The 25,281-nt window shown below is 34.6% G+C and overlaps 1 protein-coding gene across 10 annotated transcripts in view; it reads left to right on the top strand.

Moving 5' to 3' along the window:
* Nucleotides 1-25,281, top strand: part of LOC136848362 (T-complex protein 11-like protein 1) — a 97,227-nt gene that overhangs the window by 66,822 nt on the left and 5,124 nt on the right. For 8 of the 10 annotated variants that reach the window (XM_067120686.1, XM_067120671.1, XM_067120673.1 and 5 more), the window contains 5 exons: nt 854-1,217; nt 19,190-19,394; nt 19,767-19,990; nt 20,534-20,723; nt 24,993-25,202. In XM_067120686.1, coding sequence (XP_066976787.1) covers nt 895-1,217; nt 19,190-19,394; nt 19,767-19,990; nt 20,534-20,723; nt 24,993-25,202 — 1,152 coding nt within the window. In that variant the 5' untranslated portion in view covers nt 854-894. The remainder of the gene's footprint in view (nt 1-853; nt 1,218-19,189; nt 19,395-19,766; nt 19,991-20,533; nt 20,724-24,992; nt 25,203-25,281) is intronic. The other 2 variants (XM_067120716.1, XM_067120693.1) reach the window with 1 other exon arrangement.

Raw genomic sequence — 25,281 nt, 5'->3', positions numbered from 1 at the left:
TTTATATCTTGAAATTAGGTAAGGTGAAAAGGTTTTATTTGTTTAGCATGAAACACATCTAGAAAATACAATTTGAATGTATTTTGTGGCATTACTGGAATTTAAAGAGAATAGTGTACTGTATAAGAAATTATTGGCCTAGTGCAGTGCCTACAGTATTGCTTGATATATATTTATTGGAATTTTCATTGTGTACTTTTTCATCTGTTACTATTAACTGAAAATTGATTTGTTGTACGGATAGATAGAATTACAGTAAACCCCCCGTATTCACGTTCTCATGATTCACAGACTCGCACATTTGCGGGTTTCTCTGTGGAACATATCTAGCCATTATTCGCGGAAAATTTGCCCATTGGCGGTATTTTTCACTGAGAAATATTCACTAATTACTGTATCTTCATATAATTTTCATGAATAAATGCACTTTTTGTGATAAAACTATTAAAATACTCAGGTATATGCATTTTTACAGGGTTTTTCTGTGTTTAAACTATCAAAATGGGCAGTTCTAAGTGTTTTTAGAGGGTTTTAAGTATTCATGGATTTTAGCTATTTGCGGGGGGGGTGTGGGATGCATCCCCGCGAATATGGGGGGTTCACTGTATATATCCAAAGTGTGCACTACTGTAATGCTATTAGGCTTTATGGTCATTACATAGGCAAGTGGTTATCTTTTTGGTATAGTTATATAGTTTTATTAAGCTGCTGTACAGTGTTTTAACTCTTATGCATTAATGCTTATTACTGATCTGCTGCACTGAGCATTTAGATAGGTAGTTGTACTAATTTCCCTTATGAGTAAATGTATTATAAATATTTTTTATCAGTAAAATAGTTCATTCTTTTTCAGAAAGTGTGTAATTGCTGACTTGTGTTAAGACTTCCTAAAAAATGGGGAGCACTGAAGAGATGACCAAGAATCGTTCTGCGAAAAAGAAGCTGGATTTGTCAGATGATCCTAAAGTGGACTCCAAGTCCAGTTCAGGAGAGGCAAGCCCTGATCCATTGGAACATGGTATTGATGATGATCTGAAGCCATTAGCAGAAGGTGAAATCAAATGTAGTTCAAGTGATGCAGACAGTGACACTGAAGGAGCCTCAAAACCCATTGAAAACTCCTCAAAGGGCATAGATGTACAAGGAGCTCGGCAGAGAAATGACAGTGTGAGTTCAGGTGAAGGAAGCAAGTCACCAAGTTCTGACCGCATGAAAAGGTAAATGCACTGTTTTTCATTTTACTGGTAAGCCTTTCTGGCATATTTATGTTTATTAAATTTTTATAATGTACTACTACCAATTATGAGATGATGAGTACTGCTACTAGAATTTACATGCTCACAGTTATAGAGAAGAAACTTTTTTCAGAAACTTTTTCATTGCACATTTATGAGTATTTGTTCATTTTGTATCAGTGTAAACCATCTACAGTATTTGGAAGTCTACCTACTTTTAATATTACCTATGAAATCCCCCCTGCCTTTGTTATGTTTCCTAAATATAGATATACAGTATGTGGTGTATAGAGTGTTATGCATTTTGTTTCTGTAATATGAGAGGATCTATAAATTTATGGAAGAGTTAATTTTTCTTTGTGAATCATTGTGTATTTATGCCACCAGGACTACTACTAATAACTGATGTGTATACAGTTTTGTAGAAAGTTTGAGTTTGCTATAATGGATGGACCATAGCTTGTGAAAAGTAACTTTAAGAAGGATATGGTAGAACATTCAGTACAGTGGCCAACTAGACACATTCCAAGCAAGATGGATGTAATTACAAACAATTCATTAGCTAAAAGTCAGGAGATAAGGACAGTTATCTTGGCGCCTTGAGTTACAGAAATTCATTCAACCTCTGAAGAAACTTGATCATAATCCTTTTTTTCTGACTTACTGAATTTGGCGCTTTTCTGCTCTGTCTTCTCGCACCCTTGAACAAAGCAAGACATCTTTGGTATCCATTTACATTTTGAGGCTTATGCCTTTCGCTTTCTGCATGTTTCGAAGGTGATCAGTGAGATTGATCATTCCACTTCTATGGTCCTGTGGTTCCAATGACAGTATGGCATCTATGTTGCCTGCTTAAAGACTAGACTTTCAGCCCAGGATGAATGTAATTGTGCAGATAACATTCATCTCCTTTTACCTTGGGACGTTGCCCATAGGTCCTTGGACACCTTTTCCTTGGGTCCTATGGTGGATGCTCAACATGTCATGTAGTTCACCCAGCTTTTGAGGGACAGGTTGCGTCTTGTCTAAGGTGTGTGGCTTCAAGGAGAAGGTGTGTGTGGGACTGGCCTCCTCCCTTTCTCTTGTCTTCTTCCTCTCCCAGTGGGCAGAGGAACAGTGAACGAGCCGTCACGTGCTGGACGGTTGTGCATGCAGGTGATCTAGATGACTGAGTATCCTATTTATAATCTAACCCCGTTTGGATTAGCAGATGTAAATCCTTTCTTCTCTCTAGCAAGGGGAGAGAGGGACTGACTATGAACAAACCAGTTGGTTATTCTTAGCTTTATAGTCTCCGACATGATGGGTTAATCCAAAACTTTTTGAATGAAGGATATTACATTCCTTTAATTCGAAATGCCCAGAAGTCTGATGATTGAACATCTCTCTTGTTCCTTAGGTCAGAGGTATGGTCTCCTTCCTTTGCTGTTTCATGACCAGGAAGAGAGTACCCAGGTGAGCCAAACTACCAGTCAGTTTAGAGATTTACTCAGAATCCTCTCCCCAAGAGTAAGTCAACCATATGTAAAGACTGAGGGTTTGTATTTGTGTATGAACAAATAACAAATTTCTAAAGTAATTTGTATTACTCCTAACATACAAACCTGAGGTCTTTACATAAAGGGCCCACCTCTTACCACCCCCCATGCTCTAACCCGGGCCAAAAGGTAAACTGTGTAGAATTAAATGAGCACCGACTTGGTGGGCATTGCTTCCGCCCCTACCATCGGTAGCTATTACCATAACCACCATGCAAAAGTTTAACGGCTGGATTTCCAGCTCGCTGAAAGTTAATCCAATGTTAGGAAAAATACAGATTACTTAAAAAATTTGTCATTTCTTGGGACAGTGCCTTCATCTCAGAGTTCATTTGGGATTTGCAAAGCAGAGCTTTGCTCAAGCAGATTGCCTAAATAAAGTATGATGGCCACTCTCACTGTAGGATTGTACAGGTCAGACTTGTGATTTAAAAATAAATGTAAGGAGTGTGGAGGTTGGGATATGAAGATAATGAGTGTTTTGGTTAAACATAAGAAGGATTTGAATCAAAGAAAAGTGCAGAATTAGAGAAAGTAAGATTACTAATGCTATCCTATATCCTATAAGAGGATAAGTTAACTGAGGATCCAGTACTGGTTAACCCTCTTCCATCCTGTATCTTCCTTAATCCTATTACATCTCCTGCCAGTCAAACTCCTCTCCTCCCTCTGACTTCCTTGGGGTCCAAGCTACTTTTAACGATGGATGTGGATACCCTTAAGAAAATATCATAAATGGCTAATATGATAAAAGAAATTTGTAAGAAGTCTTATACAGCAGTCCCCTCCATAATGCATTGACTGCCGTATATTCCCCTTCGAGGTCAAATGTGAGAGAGACTTATGGTCTGGTGGATTCCACAATATCACATGCATGCACAGATTGGAATGTTTGTGTAGACTTGCAAGAGCATTTAGCCAAGGGTGGGTTGTGCTTTCTCATTCCCACTCGACTACTCAAGAAGTGGATAAGATGAAACAATCACCAAGACAGGTTTAGTAAAACTAAAAAGATTCACTGTACTTCAAATTGATTCGATTTGTTCTTACCATGCTTGAACACAACTGTGAAAACAGATGAAAGAGTATTGTTGCCATCATCTTGTGAGTCAGAAGTGTTTTTTCCTAGGTCTGGGTATGGTAAACATAGGGAGAAGCCTGCAGCACAATTTGCTTGCCAGTTTGTTATGCCTGAACAGGAGAGGTAAGTCAGTAGTTTTTGATGAACATACGACAGAAGTTTCACCTACAAGGAGTGCTCAATGTATTCAAACTGCATAATAGTGCAGAAAAGGAGCCTGCTTAGCCTTATGTTTCCAATTGAGAAGGAAGAGTAAGCTCACTCTGCTGTTTGTATAAAGGTAAGAAAAGAAGAGTGCTTGTGTTTTCTTGCACACTATTCAGCACCCAGTTTAGCCCAACTCTTCTCATGTTTTGGCAACAGCTACCACTATTAGAACATGTAATTATTCCTTTTCATGACTGGACCTTCAGGTTTTCCTTGTCCAACAGAGACATTGGCTGAGGAGTTGGAAAATTTTCAGCCACATTTTTTCTAAGATTGATGTGATTATTGACCTTCTTTTGGTTTTGAAAGAACAGGCACAGCCTATTATTCCTGACCCAGACAGTAACTCTTAGATTGAAGATGAAGATAAAACATTAATGTCTGTATACAGACAACTCGTACCCACAACCAAATTTTGAACTTGCTAAAGACAAAAAAGCAAGATTAGCCATCCAATTAGATTTTATAAAGCTGCATGTGAGGAAACAATCTTTTATGATAACCGGAATCCCTCCGGTGCAATTAGACACCAGATTATCCAATTTTTGGTCTGCTTTGAACAGATTAAGTGCATATCTTTAGGTGTGCAAGTGCTGAATGAAGATTATGTGAACCTATTCACAAGAAAGTCTACCTCTCCCTAGTCCTGATATCCTTTCTGGCTTACCTGCACAAGTCAGAAAAATTTTGAGCCTTGAAAGAGTAAGCTAGTACATGACAAAAGAACCATTGAACACATATTGGAATTAACAATTGCTTCTTTCTAGTATCAAAGAAACAGCACTGGATATCTTGAAACTGAACAAGTTTGTGAAACTCATGAGGTTGTCTGTGTTAAATGTGAAATCCAAGAAGTATTTCTGATTTGTATTCATTGGAGTAGGATATCAGTTTTGAGTGTTTTGTTTCAGACTGAACACTACTTGGATGTTCACGAGTTTTCACCGTAGTTTCAAGATGGCTGTACCTAGAATGTGAGAATTCTGTGGTATTTGGACAGTTGGCTCTTTCTAGCAAATTCTTTGGAGGGGATTCTGAGGGGAAGAGAATCTATCATGAAGTTAACAGAAAGGTTAGGCATAGTAGTCAACCTTCCAGAAATTGATTCCAGCTCAGTTGATCCATTATGTTGGGAGGGAGATAGATTCATTTCTGTTTTAGGCTTTTCCAACAGAAATGGGTTGACCGTTTTCTCCCAGTTGTGATAGCAGCTCAGTTTTCAAAGACTTTTCCGGACTAGAAGTGGATGAGTCTGTTGGGACACATGACCATGATAGAAAATGATGTACCTTTAGGTGCTGAACGATCTTTCCCTCAGAAACCTCTTCAGGCTGAACTGGAACAGCAGTTTTGAGAGGTTTTCACTCATTCATGAGCTAAATAATCTTGAAGAGGCAACCGGCAGAGTCGACTTTACCTATGATCTCCTCCTTGCAGCAGTTTTTGGATTCTGCGCCAGAGGTGAGACCTTCATCAAGTTTGCCTTGGTCTAAGTTGTCTTGTGTTGTTTTGGCAGAGGTAAATGCCTTGATCAGTGGGTCAGGGAGTTCCCTCGCATCCAACAATGGGATTACTATTTCCTGGTGGGCCCTCATCCTTTTACTTGGGGGTACCCCTACATCAGGGGTAAGTCTCCATATATGAAAGGCAGAGTTTTAAACCTGTAGAAACATAATAAATTTAAAAAGTAATATGTATTATTTCAAGGTGTACAAACCAGAGCCTTTTATATAGGTTTAACCCACCTCATCCTCCCAACTTAATTCTTGTGACCAAAGGAATAATGGAATGGCATGAGTGAGGAGAGCACCTGTACCCTGTCTCTGTCTCTTCTTCATTTCCATCAGGTTATTCTCATTTTTTACCAAGATTTTATGGCTGTTCCAGTTTGTTCTGAAGGTTGTTCCATTTGTGAAAGGCTCTGGTTTGTGTACCCAGGGAAAATTACAGTAATTTAAAGATTTATTGTTGCAGTCGACCTATGGGATTTGCGGGGATGCGTACAACTACCCCTGCGAATAGCTCAAATCCGCGAATACTTAAACCTCTCTAAAAACGATTATAACTGCCTATTTTGATAGTTCAATACGCCATACCCTCTAAAAATGCTTATACCTGAATATTTTAATAGTTTTATCACAAAAAGTGCATTTAGTCATGGAAATTATATGAAAATACAGTAATTAGTGAATATTTCTCAGTGAAAACTACCATGAATAGGCAAATTTTCCACGAATATTGTGTATGTATGTTCCATAGAGAAATTTGCGAATCCAGAACCGCGAATAGGCAGGGGTCGGCTATACAGTACAGGCAGTCCCCGGTTATCGGCGGGGTTTCCATTCCCGACAACGTGACGATAACCAAAAATTGGTGCCGATAACCGGGGATCAACGCCGATAACTGGGAATCGGTGTTGAAAATCCAGTTATTGTTGTCGCTAGACAAGCGCTGTAAAACCGGATCGCCGATAACCGAGGCCACATATAGAGCATATACTTTCATAAAAATTTGGTGATTGGGAGGAGAGTCCTTTGGATAATTTCCTTATAGTTGTAAAGGCTACCATGTAGCATTATTTTCTATGGAAAGAATGTCTACATCTCTGCACTTTACAGTATATAGGAAAATGAAATAAAAAAGGGGAAATTATCCTTAATTTTTCATTTGAACTAATTATTTTATCAGTATAGCAGGTAACTTATGAGATTATGGAAATAGTTAAGTATGCTTAAAATGTATAGCAAATAATTTATGTTCAAGCTGCTAATGACTATAAATTATCATACATCGGCAGCATGGATGAAAGACGACCGCAATTAAAATTGGAGAGAAAGTATTTTAATCAAAACTACTGGGCATGAAAGAACCCATTGCTGCTGTTTTTATGCCGATAAACAATAAATACGTAAAGCTTGTAACATGATGAAATCAATTGAAAATAGTGATTGGAATCTTGATTTTTTTACACAAAACAAACATGCCCCCAAACAGCCAACATCATCTATTAATGAAAAAAATAGCTAAATTAATTTCACAATGAAACAGTTAAGTTATATTTCAACTTAAAAACTCTTCGTATAACGAAAAATAACCTTGCTCTATATAAATAAAGTATCTAGAGATTCATTTATGCTAACTAGAAGCAAGAAAAGCACTCTGAACTGAGTTAAATATGGCAAAATAAACTTACCACGTACTGTAATCGATTTCCAAACCAAAACATTGATCGCTATGATCGCAATTTATAATACAAAAGCAATATAAGAATATATACAATATTACTGGATACAGTGAAGTAAAGCATAACATTTTAAATGATCCATGGAAAAGATGCTTATTCGTTGTGTTGATGTTTTTATAATACGATATTATGTGAATATAGAGTACAGTATAAAGTAGGCTAGGCTGCTGTATATGTGTAAGATATACCATAATGTAGGCTAAGTTAATTCTTGTTTGTTATTCAGTTTCTCTTTGTATCGAATTATCATAAGTCACTCTGCATGAACCTCCACAATTTGCTGATATTAATAATTACTATACCATGTATGTATAGAGTATACTTTATAGTGTAGGCTAGGCTACCATATATGTATACATGGTACTGAATACCCTAGTGTAGGCTAGCCTGTAGTCGAGATATGTTTTTTCCATCAAACGATGGGTTTTTTGGAACCTAACCCCATCGTAAGTAGGATAATACCTGTATAAGCATTTTTAGAGTTTTTTGTGTTTGAACTATCAAAATAGGCAGTTCTAAGTGTTTTCAGAAGGGTTTTAAGTATTCGCGGATTTTAGCTATTTGCAGGGGGGGGTACGCATCTCCACGAATACGGGAGTTTACTGTATATATATGTTCCACAGAAAAATCTGCAAATCCATAACTGCGAATAGGCGGGGGTCCACTGTATTTCCCATTAATTACTAGATACCACTTGACTCATGTTCACCTTTTTTTTTTTTTTTAGCACTTACAGATTCAAGAACTATGCTTAGAGTACACTCCATGAGTTTTATCTTGCGATGAACAAACCTATGAGTGATCTGAGCATTGGTGTCTAGCTTATTCCAGTCCCTGTGTTCTCTTGAATATACAGGCATTTGCAGATACTCTGGGAAATTCAGTATTTCAGTCTGCTTCCTAAATAACTCTTCAGTCATATATATAGTTGATGTATTTTTGATGAAACAAAGTAGTTTTTTTTAAATTCAGAATATTTTTTTCATACAAACCTGTTGTCATATAGTGTCCTGACAAACTTGTAAAATTCACCGTTTCATATACAGTTCACATAAAAAGTCAGGAAGGTGTTTGATATCTACCTGAGAATGTAGAAGGTAAATTTGAAGTTAGACTACCTTTTTCGGTTTGACAGACAAAAGGCTGGTGAACATACTAGATTATTTGGGGTACATAAGTAGGCATACTGGTATTTATGATTGATGGCTCCCTTTTAAAAACTTGTTTTTGTTTATAAACATTGTGTTGTATGATGATAATACAGTAGTTTAGTTACCTGTTTGGTTTTTCTGAATTTAATTAAAAGGAAAACTAAAGTGATCCAGGCACACTTAGACTTCTCCTTTGGAAAAATTATAAAACTCTCTTGGAAATGCCTTAGGTCATTAACAGTTGTAAAATAGTGTAGTGAAGAGTACTTTAAATCTTTTATAATAGAAAATGCAGTATAGTTTGTTAGCAAATGACACCCAGTCTTTTTGGATTGTTCTTTCTTAACTTGAGATTAAAATGCAGAAGTTGAACTTTTATTGTATTCATAGGAAAATTTTTAATGTGAAAGTATTTAACCTTATTAAAAAAACATTGCATGTGGCACCTCCTTTTGGTACATGGTATTTTGTGTCTATATGAAAGTTAGGTTGAATGTGCTGTGGTAGTTTAATTCATTTTGTATATATATATATATATATATATATATATATATATATATATATATATATATATATATATATATATATATATATATATATATATATATATATATATATATATATTGAAATTCCTGCAAAAGTCCTTTTTTTTTATTTTTAAAATTTTCTATCATTTCATGTGGTATTCATGCAAATGCACCATTTTGCCCTCAGATGTTAGCTAATTTTAGGTGCCTTACAAAATAGAAACTTTAGCTTCTATTCCACCAATGTTATTACCTAGACATGCCTGATAAGCTCTTTTTTGTATAGTAGTGTGCATTGTTTTTATGTATGACTCATCTTGGAAGGTTTAATTTTTCAAAGTTGAATGTAAATTCTTTAAAAATAAGTGAAGGGTCATGATCTTAGTTGTAAGTGCTACTATAAGTCAAAAACAATTTTGAAAGTTCACTGGTAGAGAATTGTTGTTTCCTGTTGCAAAGCGTATTAGCTATACAATTTTAGGCACTTTTTAATATAGTTAGTTTGCCATAAAATATAGTTCAGCATTCTAGTATATGAATTACTTATACTACACCACAAATGAATTCTGCGATTGGTGTTATAACAGTATGTGTCTGCTTTCATTGACGTATCCAAGTAAAGGGGTCACTAACATGAGGTATTATCAATAGGAATTTATTGTAATGTAAGTGGGTTAATTAGATATTGGATAACCTTTTTAATACTTTGGTCCTGTCAGTGAGTTTCTTGAAGTAAGTTTGGTTTCGGAGTTAATTTAAAGTAGAAACATACAGTAGTTGTCTATGTAGTGCAAGTTAATTCCCACATTTTAAGTGCAACATAATGCATGGTGCTCTATTATAAAATATCAGTTGATAGCAGGGTTGTTTCATCAGTACAGTATTTTTTGATCCATATAAAATTAATTAATAAACTGTCTCCCTCTCTCTTTATTTTTGCTTACTATTTCTTATGATATACTGTAATCTAAATTTTATCTGAGATTTTCTATTCATATTTGCTCCTTGGACATGATATAATAAATGTAAGTATTCACAAAATTTGTAAGTATTTGGCAGGCTCAAATTAATTAACTTTATCTAGGTTAATCATTATTAATTTTTTATCTTAATAATTTTTACAACTTTTCCATTTTTTCCACTTACATTTCTTTTGCGCTGACTTTCCTCAGTGGTACTGATAATCTCAGAAGTTCATCCAGATTTTTGTCAGTTGGTCAGATTTTTTCATCTTTTGGTGACAGGAAATTAGTATTCTGTCATGCTAAACTTGCTGTTTATATGTGAGTTGTTTAATAAATATCATGTTAACTGCAGTCATGAGATAAAAATGGAAGAGCTAGTTTGTTATTTCGTTTTGTGCATGGACATTATATTAAAATCATGTGAATAGGAAGCATTTAGGTATAGTAGCCTTAGTTAAGGGACATTCTGTACAGTATTTGATGCCATGTAAAACTCTTGGGCACATGTGACTTCCCCCTCCCCCCCCTCCCTGTCAGTTTGAGAAGGGAATATTAAGAAAATATTTTTATACATGTAAGGATTTGTTGTTATTTAAATGTATATAACTACAGTCTGGCAGGTAAAAACTTGGACAAAGCTGCAACTAGTACAACTGTAAAAATATTTTTCTTAATGACTTCAGTAATTTGCAAAAGAATACAAAAACAGCTTAGATAGAGCAGCAGACATTTCAGAAATCTCCCCTCTGCCCCCAGTGGTAACTCCAATGATGACAATGAATTTCATAGTGGCTTAATTTACAAATAGAATGTAAACAAAGAAAATTTTAGTTAATATAAGAAATTATTTAGAAGTCTTTATATAAAAATAAGATTTTCTGTCAGCGTAATTCAAAGTTGTGCACGTTTGTATTTATGTAACCCTAGTGTAGGGTAGCCTGCTTATGTATACATTGACTATGCATCACAGTAAGTAAACTATGCCCTTACTATTCTCCCCCCACTCATTACAGTATTTTCAATGACATTTGCTTAAGCATCACTGTATTGTACTCAATATAGTAGTGTACAGTAGTATTACGTACATATATGTTTCCGTGTATGTTTATATGTACACATATGCATCATCGTAAGGTAAAATGCACTCATACTTCCTTTCTGGGGTATTCTTTAAAAGAAAATTTTGCAGGAAGAGAGCCCACAGTTAGTGTGTATTGTTTCCTAATGTGATGCATTCTTATAACATGCATATATACACAAGATTAAAAGACTACAGTATATACAGAACAGCAATGTATTAAATACAGTAATGCCAATCAAAATCCCAAAACATATCAATGCACCCTACCCTGTATGTAAATAAGTTTGTCAGTTGAAATATCAAATTATTTATACTAAAGACTGTAGATGTCAATTAAAATATCAAAACATTTATCCTAAAACTGAACACGTAGTGAATTATGTCTAATCTTTACCTTGAAGATGACAGTATGGAGCACATTGAGGTCATAATATGGGTAGTGGTGACTTGGGATATTTTAGTCTGGTTCAGAACTGCTGACTTCCAGTGATTAAAGAAAAAAAAAAGAAGGAATGGTTTTTGTATGTCATTTGCAATGTTTTCCTACTCTTGATACAGTACACAGATAATTGTAATGACACTTTCACCAGAAATCTTAGAATTTTATACCATGTACTTGCACATTGAAACAGGAGCGTGGTGCAATCACTTAAAAAAAACAGGCAAGGAATGGTTTTTATATATCAATTACAGTGATTTCCTATTCTTTAGTAGCCATATAAGTGTAATTACCCTCCTTTTAATGATAAATAATAGAATTTCAAAACATGTGCTTGCACATTAAAGCAAAGAAGCATGGCACAGTCACTAAAAAAGAATTTAAGGAATGGATTTTTATAAGTCTACTGTGATTTCCAGTGATTGTTAAAACAGTATATAAATATTAGCAATTACAGTTTATTTAATCAAGCATCTCAGCCTTTCTGGGCACATGATTACGAGATGAACAAGAGTGACAGTTTCTTTCTTTAAAAAAAACCTTTTTACTCATAAATGTTACAATGTTACATTATATCACTGTATTTTACACTTTAGCAAGAATGTGTAACACGCGAGTAAAATAATTGCTTAAACTTTATTTGCAAAAGCTCAAAAGATAATTTTGATAACAGAACACAGATTCTTTATTGGGCAGACAGCCAACACTGAATGACCAACTAAAGCTTGCCAACAGTCAGGCATGCTGGGTCAGTTACCCTGGAAACAAGGACCCACTCTCACAGGCTTAAACAGGAAAGCGTTAGTTGCATATATGCCTGTATTTGTTAGCCATCCACCCTCACAGGCACAGCCAGGAAACTGTTGATTAGTGTGCTCACGTTCATTCATTCGTTTACCCTCGCAGGCACAAACAGGAAAGCCTTAGTGGTGTACATACATTTGTTTGTTCACCATTTGATGCCTTTAGCATACTTAGCGGGTTATCCACTAAAGACAGTAGGTCATCATCTTGGGCTTCCTTGTACACTATCCGATAACCCTTGAGTATTTAACATATTTTGATCGTAAAGTACGAAATATTTTTATTAGACTCGGGTGAGCCTGTTAAGTAACAAAATCCGCTAAATTGAGGTCAGTTAAGTTTAGGTCCCACTACAGTGTTGTTTTTTCTATAGTGAATGACAAAATGATAGTTCAGGATACATGTATGGCATTTTAGAAGGATTTCTCTTGCAGTGAGCAAATTGTAACCCTTTTGTCTCAATGGTGCTGGTTATGAGGGATTTTACTGTAATAACAATGATAATAGTTGTAATAATAATGATATTTGAGTAAATTCTAGTAATATTACAATGCTGTGGAGTTTAGCTAGGTACAAATACTGGTATTGTACAGGTCTGGGTAAACGTTAGCCTGCCAGATACCTGAATTTTGCACACAAGAATATAAGTCCCATGTGAATATTTGAAGTTTTTTTTTTTCTTAAAGGTCCTATATTCCGTCAAATACGGTAATGTAGATTTTTAATGTTGGGTGGAATGCTAGTTTTTCACAAGTATCACACTTGTGTGTTAAACCATATAAGAATAAAGTATAGTGCACTCTATATTTAGTATTTTATGTTTGAATGGCTTATAGTCCTTTCTTTGATTATGTATTTAGACAATCAAAATGATTATCATTAGTGATCATTACAGGTACAGTAGCACTTAAACATATTAGACTAATTTACTTAAAAGTTACATAATTATGTTGGCATTTTGGTGGGTTACTATTTTAGATGTGATCTGTTCTTTGATAAGTCTTGTGGATGGTAATTATAAAATGCAGTGTAGTTTATACTAGAAATTGTGTGGAATTACTGATAGCTGTATGGAAAGCTTTGAAAAAACTGCCGTGTGTCCTATGCGGCCATATTATGGATGGGAGACTGAGCGCCGTAGGGTAGGCTAAGCCTAGCCTATGGCAAGCATACTGGGTAGGCACAAAAATTATTGCTAATAATAAAACATTGAAAAACAAGGCTAATTATTACAGTAAATTGTGTTACTAATAATAATATATTTAAAACAAACTTACGAAAATTGCTTACGGTACGTCGGCAATTATCTTGCCAGCCATTTCCAATGAGTGGATGTAAACGAAATCATAGCGCCACCCTGGTTGCCTGTTGCAGTAACACATAAACATTTATTCATGGTAAATATCTTACAGAGTCCATACTTTATTCCAGTATACTCACACAATTTTGTATTTCATACACAGAATCATACATTTTTCCCTATAAAATGATTTAAAAATATCTTTCAATAATTGTATGATGAAATATTAAAATTGTTTTTTTTTTTCCACAAAATATCCCTGTAAAATAAGGGTGTGTCTTATGTGACAGTACGTCTTATATGCCGGCAAATATGGTAATTTATCAGAAGGCCATACCATTGAAGCTTATGATAGTGAAATGAAATTGCCATAGGCCTAGCAATAGTACTGGTGGGGATTGAAGTTTTTATATCAGATGTATATTTTCCTACAAAAAGGAGTCAGATGTATATTTTCCTACAAAAAGGAGACATACTAAGTTATATTAGTATTTATCAGCTGTGGTGTGATATATCGAGCTAACCTATGATTTTTAAGGATTATTTATCTTCTGTCACTATGATTGAACATTTTACATGCCTTGTTCCCCACCTTTCCATTTGTTGTCTTAAGTTGAATATACGTAACTAGTGATTAGATTGGATGTCTGTGGAAAGATGATTTCAGCTGTAAATTGTATGTGTTGGTTGTGTGTTGCTGATGTGAAAATTTACCTTAAGGCTGTATTTAATTTAGTAATATATATGGTACTGAGCTTAATAAAACAAACATTTATGGCAGATTCCTGATGGAGGTAAAGTGGCCAAGTTTGAAGTTTGGAGGTCCTGTGATATTCAGAATTAATGTTGGTTACATGAAAAGGTGTCAGATGGAAGGCTTTGGTTTGTTCCATAGTTTCAGTTTGTTTTGTGTTTCAGTATTTGCATAAGCAGTTTTCCCACAGGATATAGCATAAACAAATCAAAAGTAGAGAGAATTGCAGTGCCATTTGAAGGTTTTAGTACTTTTAGTGTGTTGTATAGTTTTCCCTAAAACATTGTTCATTACAGATATTGTTTGGATTTCGTTTGAAATTATATTGTTATGATATGCAGTTCTCTCTTGTTTTTAGACTGGTTCAGTTGTTTGAATACTTCGTCAGTTTATGCCATAATATTGTTTGTCTCATTAACATGTTTGATCATTGTATAATCTGATAATATCTAGTGTCATTCAATAGTTTTGTAACTATTGAATGTGCTGCTCTACTTCATTGCTGTTTCATTACTGCCCTTTGATTTCAGTCTTTACTTGCATTTTAAATTATGTAGGATTTTCCTTATGTAGTTCAGATAGTATAGATAATTGTGATTTTTGGTATTTTTTAAGTTTAACTTACATCTTCAGCTATTTTACTAATATCACCTTGTATTAAGTAGGTTTATATGGTTAGATGAGTAATATAGGCTGAAGATACAGTATTAGAATGAACATCTTATATTAGTTCAAGATACTGAAAACTGAGTTGTAGTCATCAGTTGATTAATTGGATTGATATTTCATCGATGGAGAGAGTATTAAACTTTATGGAGACCTCAGTTATGCTTGACTGAACCTGTATGATTTTTGCTTGGTTAACTCAGATTGTTGTATTGCATTATTCACATTTTTTTATTTTGGGCATGCTTCAGTAGAGTACTTATAATTATTCCTTATGTATGTTGTAGAGGACATATTTTGTAGCTATCTGCATAACCTTAAAAAACAATCCTGACTTCTCAAGCGAACAATGATTGAATGGCATTTAATGTCTGTTATTGTCAGACATTCCACAAGTAATACAGAAGAAATGGTAGCCAGTGACTATTTTTCCTCAAAGGGGTTATGGGTACGTTTTGTATGGAAATTGATTTTATTAATGCATCAATAAGAGATTAATTGAGTGCTGAGTTTCCTCAAGGAATTTTCTTTAAGGGATAAAAGAACTCAAGTTTCTCTCAAGGGGTTCTCACCACCATAAGGGAGGCCTCTGTCCTACCTTTTGCTGATTACCTGAGGAGCTTATTTTTTCTTGTAAATCTTTTGCCTTGTTGGATAAATTCTGTTCAGTATAGTGATTTTGATAATAAAATGATAAGTGTGGGGATTTGATGTGTACGTTAACAAAATATTAACACCCATATTCAGTTTGGTCATTCAGTTGCAAGTTTGCTACTGTATTCCAGATGTTCTCTACACCTTTTTCTCAGATAATTATTGTTTTCAACTTTGAACTAAGTTGTATCTTTTCTTCTTTGTAGATGTTTCAAGTTGGTGTGGGTGAAGCTGTTTACAATGAGTAAAGCTATTTTATGATTAATGGCGTTTAAAAAAAAAAATAGGAAACATCTTATTTAGGAAATAATGAATATTTTACCATTATTACTATATGGGACTTTCAGTTTGGCTCTTCAGCAGGAGATAGGACAGTTTTTGCCAAGTGCTGTATTGACCTTTTTTTTGTGTATTGTGAGAGCGGGAGAGCTAGTTACTTTTGTAAGTTACTTTAGCTAGTGCAGATTACTATATTTAGTAATGTTTTAAAGGGAAATGGGTGTTTATGAGTTGGGCCCTGGTGACGTAATATGGAAACAGTGGAGAAAATGCTAGTTAGATACATAGCAGCAAAGGTGGAAAGTTTAGTCAGTAGGAGCTGAGAGCCTAGTCAGAGGGGTAGCCATATCCAGTGGAAGATGCCATCTTGAATGAGACCAGACTTACTGAGACCCATTGTATGCATAACTGCCAATAACTAGTCCTTTGTGACTCAGTTGTTCAGCTAGATCACTTTATAATAATGATGAGTTAGATTAAATGAATCAAAGAGAAATTCTCACAAGCACTGAGCAACTCATATTGCACACATTACTATAGATTGCAAGTGTATTATCAATGTTATGGGCCGCCAGTCAGACAAGGTGAGATCAGTGTACATACTAGTACAGTATTGTGTTCATTGTAGGTGAAGTAAGAAGTATTTCATCATCTAGATGCATGCATAGTTTTATACCATTTTATCCCAAAACCTAGGAACATTTAATTTTACTTGGATTGTCATAGTCCTGCTGGTTATGCCAAGAATAATTGTTTATGTTTGGAAAGGCATCAGATGGCACCGGCCTTTTTTGGTGATAGGAAGTATTTACCAAGGAGAATAATCAAGAACCCTTTCATGCTTGGTAATGACTGAACATTCATCTAATTGCACCTTTTGATCTTAAATAAAATAAGATTGTATTTTCAGAGCCTGGATTTTACGGAATATTTTATATCTTGATTAAAATCTATCTTCTGATATAATCTGGCAACTAAAGACAGTGATGTTGGCAAAATGCCATCAGCAGATGAATTTAAGAATGTAAACAAAACCAGAATGCAGTTGGCACATGATCGCTTTGTTCATATTTTGTAACATGATAATATGACAATAATACGTGCAATATGATTTGATACGTGTAAGGAGAGGATTCACCTAAGTTTGGTACGGTCACTAAAAATCCTACTACATGCAGTATACTGTATGCTTGTTTGTAGAGTTTTGAACCCTAAATATGACAAAATCATACTCCCAAAGCACTTTACTTTCATTTAAAAGTTAGCCTAATACCATACTGTAATTCATATTTTAGAGAGAGAGAGTTCATGATTTATGAAGAGAGAGCAACAGTGTGCAACATTTTCTACCCTTTGCAGTAAATATATCAATGTGGCAAGATAACCGACAGGTTACACCCCTTGCTCCAAAGGATTGGAGAAAAGACTGGGGAATCCATTTAATTCTTTTAAAGTTTACTATAGAAATGCAAAGTTTTAATTATAGCATGGAAATATGAAATAATTAATAACACAGTAAGTCATGTTTATCTATAAAACTACAGTACACAAAACAAATAAGCATACATGTTACATATGCATAAAAAAATCTTATTTCAGTGAGGGAGAGAAAGAGAGAAACAAAAATACGACTCATACATCAATGCAAATATTAAAGTGTTGAGAGAGATGTTTACATCGATAGCTTTTTGTGATTTTGATTTATTTTACTGTATTTTAACGTAAAGTATGCTAGTACAGTGGACCCCCACTTACTTGTGGTTCCTGATTCGTGACTTCACCTATTCGCAGATTTCTCTGTGGAACATATATATACATTACTGTACAGTATTCACGGAAAATTCACCTGTTCACGGTATTTTTCATGAAGAAATATTCACAAATTATCATATCATATATTATTTTCGTGACTAAAAGCACTTTTTGTGATAAAACTATTAAAATATTCAGGTATAAGCATTTTTAGAGAGTTTTTTGGTGTTTGGAACTATCAAAATAGGTAGTTATAAGCATTTTTAGAGGGGTTTTAAGTATTCGTGGTATTTAGCCATTCACGGGGGGAGGTAGTTGTACGCATCCCCTGCGAATACCAGGGGTCGACTGTACATATACGGTATCTATGTAAAAAAAAATTATACAATTTTTCTTACCAGTTGTAGACATAAAAGCATCAAAACTTATAAATTACTTCAAAAATTAAACATAACCACTTCTGCAGGGTTTCTTGAGGATTTTGCAAGTGTTGCGCGTCTTGAAAAAATCGCATTTGCCAATTAGGTTCCAATGAAAAGTTTGTGTGTCTATTAATTCGCACAACTCGAAGTGCTTAAGATCGAGGTATTACTGTATTCTTAATATAACTATTGGTTGACTTTTGTAAATCAGTATGTTGGTGTAACAACCTAAATGGGGCTATAGTCTCTCTCTCTCTCTCTGGATTTTATCGACCTGTATACTTATGATGATGCTCCATCCTCCACTTGAAAATTCCTGGTTTTAGAATTCCGGATGAAGGATTGTCAACCTGTACCGACATGAACAACTGAATCGAGAAACAGCCGATTGCGATGTCATTTACTGTAACTATCAAGTAGACAAGTTGTTAAAACTTGCCGATTCTCAATAGTGGCCTTCATAAGTAAAAATTATATACATTTTTATTCATCCTTCATAAATTAAAGCTTCAGGTTATAGCCGAGGCTGAATAAAACGAATAAAGCGCAGGCTGTAAAATGTTTTGGAATAGATGAAAAAAGTGATGTCCAGAACTGGCAAAATCACACTGCTTTTACAACAAAGCAATACGCACATTGTAAACCCAACTTTAATTTACGAGAAAATTTATCTCCAAATCTATATTAGTTGCCATTCTAGCACCTAATGGCAATGAAGCTGTCGGTAGTACCAAGACCACCGGTGGTCTTGGTAGTTTTCAATCAGCTGAGATTTTGAGAATTTTGCTCTTTGGATTTTATGCCATGACTCATTGTTTTTTTTTATTATAGAATGCAGCAACTGTAAGGTTAGTAAACCAAGCAGCTGTAATTCAACATATACTATATTAAATTAACTAGGTTTTTTAGGTTACTAATGACGTTATTTCAGTGTATAGGACAGTATTAGCTTTATTGATAACAGCAGTATTTATTGGTCTATGTAAGGTGATGTGTACTACTAAACTTTTTCAAGTCTTGCATTTCTGTTTTATAATTGCAGTGCTTTGTAATTTTTTTGCTAAAAATGTTCCTTTCCATTTTATTTTAGGCAACGAACTGTTAGTGGTTCGTCACCTGTTCAGAACTTCATATTTCCCGGGGTGGCTGCATCACCTCCTAAATTTATGTCCTTAGAAGAAGTAATGAAGGCAGCAAAGGGAGTCAGCAACATGGTTTTAGCACATGAAATTGCCGTTGATAAGAACTTCAAACTAGAAAAGTTTGAACCTCCAGATAATAGTGTTGAAAAACAAGTAAGCTATTATTCATTCTTTTTGGAGTATCTTTTATTTCTTTTTCTGTCATGTGATGTTTTGCAGCATAAAATTAAAGCTGGAGGCATTACTAGTTAATATGTAGGAAAGGTGAGTTTTACTGTGCATTGATTTGGTACTGTACCACCTGCGCCACCATTTGTTGACAAGTTCCTTCATAGCAGATTTGATAATTAAAGCCAGCCCCCAGCTTTAAGGTACCCATATGATTGAGTTTTAGAAATAGTTTATGTTAATGAATGAAGTGATTCACTGCAAATCAGTTATTCACTTAATGACATCAGTTAGATTACTCTGTTAGGTCTCCTATACTAGCACTTAATTATTCCATTTTACTGTATTTTCCCTTAGGTACGTGATGTCATGCATCGGGCATTTTGGGATCAGCTTGCTGATCAGTTGGCTCAGGATCCTCCATGCTATGAACAAGCACTAATACTTCTGCAAGAAGTACGTGATAACTTGATAGATATCACATTACCTCACCATACTAAACTAAGACAGGAAATTTCCGATAGTCTTGATGTAGAGCTTATAAAGCAGCAAGCAGAGCATGGTATTCTTAACTTTAGTCAGTAAGTATGGTTTTTTGTGTTATAGCATTTGTTTTTACATCCTTATAAGTGTCAACACATTTCACTGACATGGTACTGTGTGTTACCGACTTATGGCGGGGGATCCGTTCCAGCACCACTATGCAAGTTGATTTTTTGCTGTTATCGGCGCTTACAGCACTGTAACCTGATGTTTGGCACAGTAACTTGATGCTGCATTAAGTTACAGCACCATTAACTTGATGTCTATTCTTGCCGTTAGTGCCGTAACTTGATGCAGTCGCAAGTTACAGTGCTGTAAAACACTGTTGATGGCGCCGTAAGATTGAATCTGCCACAAGTCGCTGTCGTCGTAAGTCAGTGACGCACTATGTCCATTAATTTATAAAGAGTATATTTTGCAATTTTATCCAGTTACTTTTTGTTATTTGTTAAATGCATAGCTTTCTTCCATTTTTGTTTATTTAGTATTGAATAAAACTTCTTGGAGATGAAAAATCTTGGAATATATATTGTATTGTGATTTTTCAGGTATTCACAGGAATGTATATTGTGGTTTTTCAGGTATTCACAGTATGTGCTTTCTATAATGTCTCGTCTGTGTGCTCCAGTTAGAGATGAAACAATTAGAAATTTAATGAGAGAATCAGAAGTAGTACCTGTGTTTCGTGGTGTAATGGAAACACTTGATCTCATGCGTCTTGACATGGCAAACTTTACCATTCAGCAAATCCGACCACACATTATTGCTCAGGTGAGTTTTTCAGAATATGACATGAAAGCCACAGTAATCTGAAGTGGTTTAAATACGTGGTAATTTTGATATTTCTAAAAGTTCTGGTGGATGCATTTTGAATGAAAGAGTGAGTTTGTTGTACTGCACAGAATTAGTTTAGGGTTCTACTCATGTCAGGTGTGTCATTGATGTCAAAAGGCATGACTAACAAAGAAAAATATCTAGAAAAATATCATGTCTATTGGCACAGCAGCTCACTGAGATAACGAATTAAAGCGTCCGAGCCTACACTGCTATAAAAGAAACTCCAATATATTGTTGTATATTTACGTGAATGTGGTTTTTGCTATGAAGAACAGATATATTTATACCCTGTACCCCTTAAACTACTGTAAAATGCTTATAACTGCCTATTTGAACAGTTCACTGCCTAATTTAATAGTTCAAACAAAAATATACTATAAATTATCATACTAAAATAATTTAATATTTCAAACAAAAAATACCCCCCTAACAATCATCCCAAAACACCCAAAGTCATCTTACATTTCCCTCCTACAACTGTTATTCAAAAGTATATACACCCCTAAAATGCTTATCACAGTGATTTCGTAATTTTAAAATATTAATATTAACCTTTAAACTCCGACTGGACGTATATCGTAAGTCGACTATAATTGTCTGTCGGGTGACGAGCGGACGTACCGTACGTCGACTACAAAAAATTTCAACCTTCGGTCAACTTTGACTCGACCGAAATGGTCGAAAAATGCAATTTTAAGCTAAAACTCTTACATTCTAGTGATATTCAATCATTTACCTTCATTTTGCAACAAATTGGAAGTCTCTAGCACAATACTTCGATTTATGGTGAATTTTTAAAAAAAACTTTCCTTATGTCCACGTGGTAACTCAGCCAAAAATTTCAGAAATTCTTTCTTCATTTTGTCGTAATTTTTGCACCGTTTTATATTAGCCATTACATAAAGTTTTATATATGAAACTGTGGGCAATTTCATGTAAAATACAACAAAAAACAACCCATGGTTGTAGCTTGTATCAGTTTGGAAATATTTTCATATAAATCACGATAAGTGCCAAAATTTCAACCTTCAGTCAACTTTGACTTGACTGAAATGGTCAAAAAACGCAATTGTAAGCTAAAACTCTTACATTCTAGTAATATTCAATCATTTACCTTCATTTTGCAACAAATTGGAAGTCTCTAGCACAATATTTCGATGTATGGTGAATTTTTTTAAAAAACTTTTTTTTACGTCCTCGCGTTACAAATTCATGCATCATTTTGTGATAATATTTTCTCTGTGTTGCTTTGATCGTTTTACAATTTGTTATATACCAAAATCATCGCAATTTAGTGTACAATACAAAGAAATAAAAATAACTCATTAGCTTTAACCGTTTTGCTCACAGCACGATTTGTATACAATTATATATGAAATTTTTTTTCGCGCTCTCATATATTTCAATATTTATATATGATAATAATTTTTTTTTCATTTCTGATGGTTGCATACTAAACTTCAGGCAATGTTAAAAAAAGGCGCCAAAAATGAACTCTTAATCTTGAAAACTAAGCGTGCTGTGATTTTTGAAAAAAACTTTTTTTCCGCTTCGCCGCTAACTCCCGAACGCCGCCGGCATACGGCAGACACTTTCGTAAATAGAGGCTCGGCGTTTAAGGGTTAATGTAAAAACAAAAATATTTATATACACAATACAAATTAAATAAATGTCGTACAGAAGTGTGACAACTAATCAAGTTACCCCTGTGTATACATAAGCATAGTAAGATAAAAGCCTTATTATTAATGTAAACTGCAGGACAGTAAAAGCTTTAGCATAATTTTTAAGAGTTGACAGCAATGTAAATTAATAAAGAAACAGTAACAATAGCAAATTTTACCTAGCTGTACAATAAACATGGAAAATGTTTGAGTAAAATTACAAATAAAAAATTATTGAAATTAGCCTAGGCTCAATCCAGAGGTGAAAACCCTCAAATCGATGTTTTCATTTTGCACTGATATATCAGGAAGTATGATATACCAAGGTCTGTTATCTTGGTACACTACTGTATAGTATTTTAAGCTGTGCAGTTTGGAACCAGTGTATGCATGGGAACTACACCAAACCAAGCATGCCAATACTGAATTCAGTTACTTATCATCCTTCAAATTCTGTTTACTAGTAATGCTAACTCCAAGCACAGCTTTTAGTTACTAAGCATAAGCAATTTAGTAGGTCACAAGGAGTAACCTTACCCGAGAGATTTCTCAAGAGCCAGTTTTGTCATTATTCTAAAATTGCTTATGTGGGCCTTTTGCCTACAAGGTGCAAGCTGCACATAATTTCTGTAGCACGCTTATAAGTTTAATGCCTCTTTTCTTCTGTTTTCTTTTTTTTTATATTCTTTGGGCTTGAAATAGAGAAGAACATCAGGTTGTATGCCCCAGTATCTTGGCACCTATTAAAAGTAAGGATACTGAAAAATCCACTTAAAAGCAAGGATACTGAAAAATCCACTTAAAAGCAAGGATACTGAAAAATCCACTTAAAAGCAAGGATACTGAAAAATCCTCCTAAAATCCATTCACCTTATCTCAAATCATTCTGTAGTAATTGTAAGAAACTTGTCTTGGAACCTTGTAGACTTTTGAATAGGCCATTTATTAGCAAAGCATCTTAGAGGTTGTTCTCTGAGAGCCTGAAAAAAATTGACAGGTGATCCCCTGAAGGTCTCATATATATTTGGGTCTGCAGTGCTGTGGATTTTTAGTTAGTGTCAGAATTTTTAGGTCCAGAAAATGTGCTGTAATGGGGGATAGCAAAGCAATTAAGTCTAGCAGTTGGTCTTGGAAATAACAAGGGTACAAGAAATATAATCTTGAATATGCTGAGTCTGTAAACTGAAACAAATATACCAAAATTGCCAGTAGGAATGGCCATGAGGAGACAGTAAACACAAATAGGGATTCCCTATAGCCTAAGAATACCCTGATACTCTGATTACACTTACACCTTTTGAAATGTAGAACATATATGTAATAACAACTAAATAATCTGACTCGACCTAACCACACTCATTTTCTATAAGAAATTGGTGTTTACCCTGAAGTAAAGTGTAACTAACCAAACATAAGCCAGAGGTTTGTCAAAATGTAGGGGTAGATCTAAAGTTGAAAGGTGAATCCACCTATCAAGAGGAATTAAAAGGACTTGTCCAGATGACGAGGCTGTAACTTAGTAAATTTGAAACTGGATTAGAAATGGAGGAACCTTGCAGAGTGCAAACTATGTTACTATTTATGGAGTGTAGTATGAGATAAGGAGATTTCCTGACTGCCAAACAAGTAATTGAATATTTTTAACCGGTAGTAGATACAGTATACCAGTACAATACCATGTTTTTTTATTCCTTAAATATCTAAGAAGCATACAATATTGTCAAAATCTCTTGACTAGAATAAGAAAAGATTGCACACAAAATATTTCAGCCATTTCTGAATATGCTTAAAAACGAATTTGGGCGTAGTCCAAGTTTATAATTTAAGAATGAAGCTATTTTTTATTTGTGTCTTTTAAACGATAGAGCAACATCTTGTTTGCTGTCTGTTTGTGCATCTGTTAAGTTTTTATGAATTCCTTATTACTCATCAGTTTTAATGTATATTAAGTGATCATACATTATTTATGTTTAATTACCCAAATACAGACTGTACCTTTAAAATTTAACTTTTAAAATAATTTATCTAGTACTTGGTTTGTTAGTGAAATCTGGATCATCAAAAGCCAGCATTGGTTATACCTGACAAGCCCCAAATTACAGACTAATGGATTGGAATATAAAATTTGGGCTAGAGGCCAAGCACTAGGATCCACAAGGTCATTTATTGCTAAAAGGGAAATTTAAAATAAAGAAATTTTATAGGTGTAACAGGAGGAAAACTTTGCAGTTGCAATATGAAACAGTAGTTAGTAGCGTTGGAACATAGATGGAGGAAAGAAAATATTTATGGAGGAGCAGGAAAAGGAATTATAGTGGTTGCAGCTAGGGGCCGAAGGGACACTGCAAATAACCTTATGTAATGCCCAAGTGCACCACATGAAGTGCACTGACAGCACTACCCCTCTAAGGGGAAACCACAAAATAGTCGAGTATTAAGTGGTTAACTTTGATTATGAATTGGGGTAATTTTATTTTATTCATGATAAATTTAAGAAGAGAAATTCGCATTGATTTCCATGTGTTATACTTTTTTTCAGAGTGTAACATATGAAAAGAAAAAGTTTGCTGAATTCCTGAAAACACAGAATGATGGCCTAGAATTAACACGTGAATGGCTTGTGAGCCATGTCAAACCCGAAGACATAGCTGCTGCAGATGATTTATCTATGAGGAATATAGTTAGCCTGGTTATTAACAGAGCATATATGGAGCTTCTGTCATGGCCAGATGAAAGGTTACTTCCAGAGGTAAGTTTTTCAAATAAAATTATGTTTTGGGGGTAAGCATTTAAATTTTGTCACTTTATCAGTGGCATAACACATTTTT

The sequence above is a fragment of the Macrobrachium rosenbergii genome, chromosome 2 (genome assembly GCF_040412425.1).
Source record: "Macrobrachium rosenbergii isolate ZJJX-2024 chromosome 2, ASM4041242v1, whole genome shotgun sequence".
Taxonomy (NCBI): Eukaryota; Metazoa; Arthropoda; class Malacostraca; order Decapoda; family Palaemonidae; genus Macrobrachium; species Macrobrachium rosenbergii.
The sequence above is the reverse complement of the archived record's forward strand: the minus strand, read 5'-3'. Positions and strand labels throughout refer to the sequence as shown.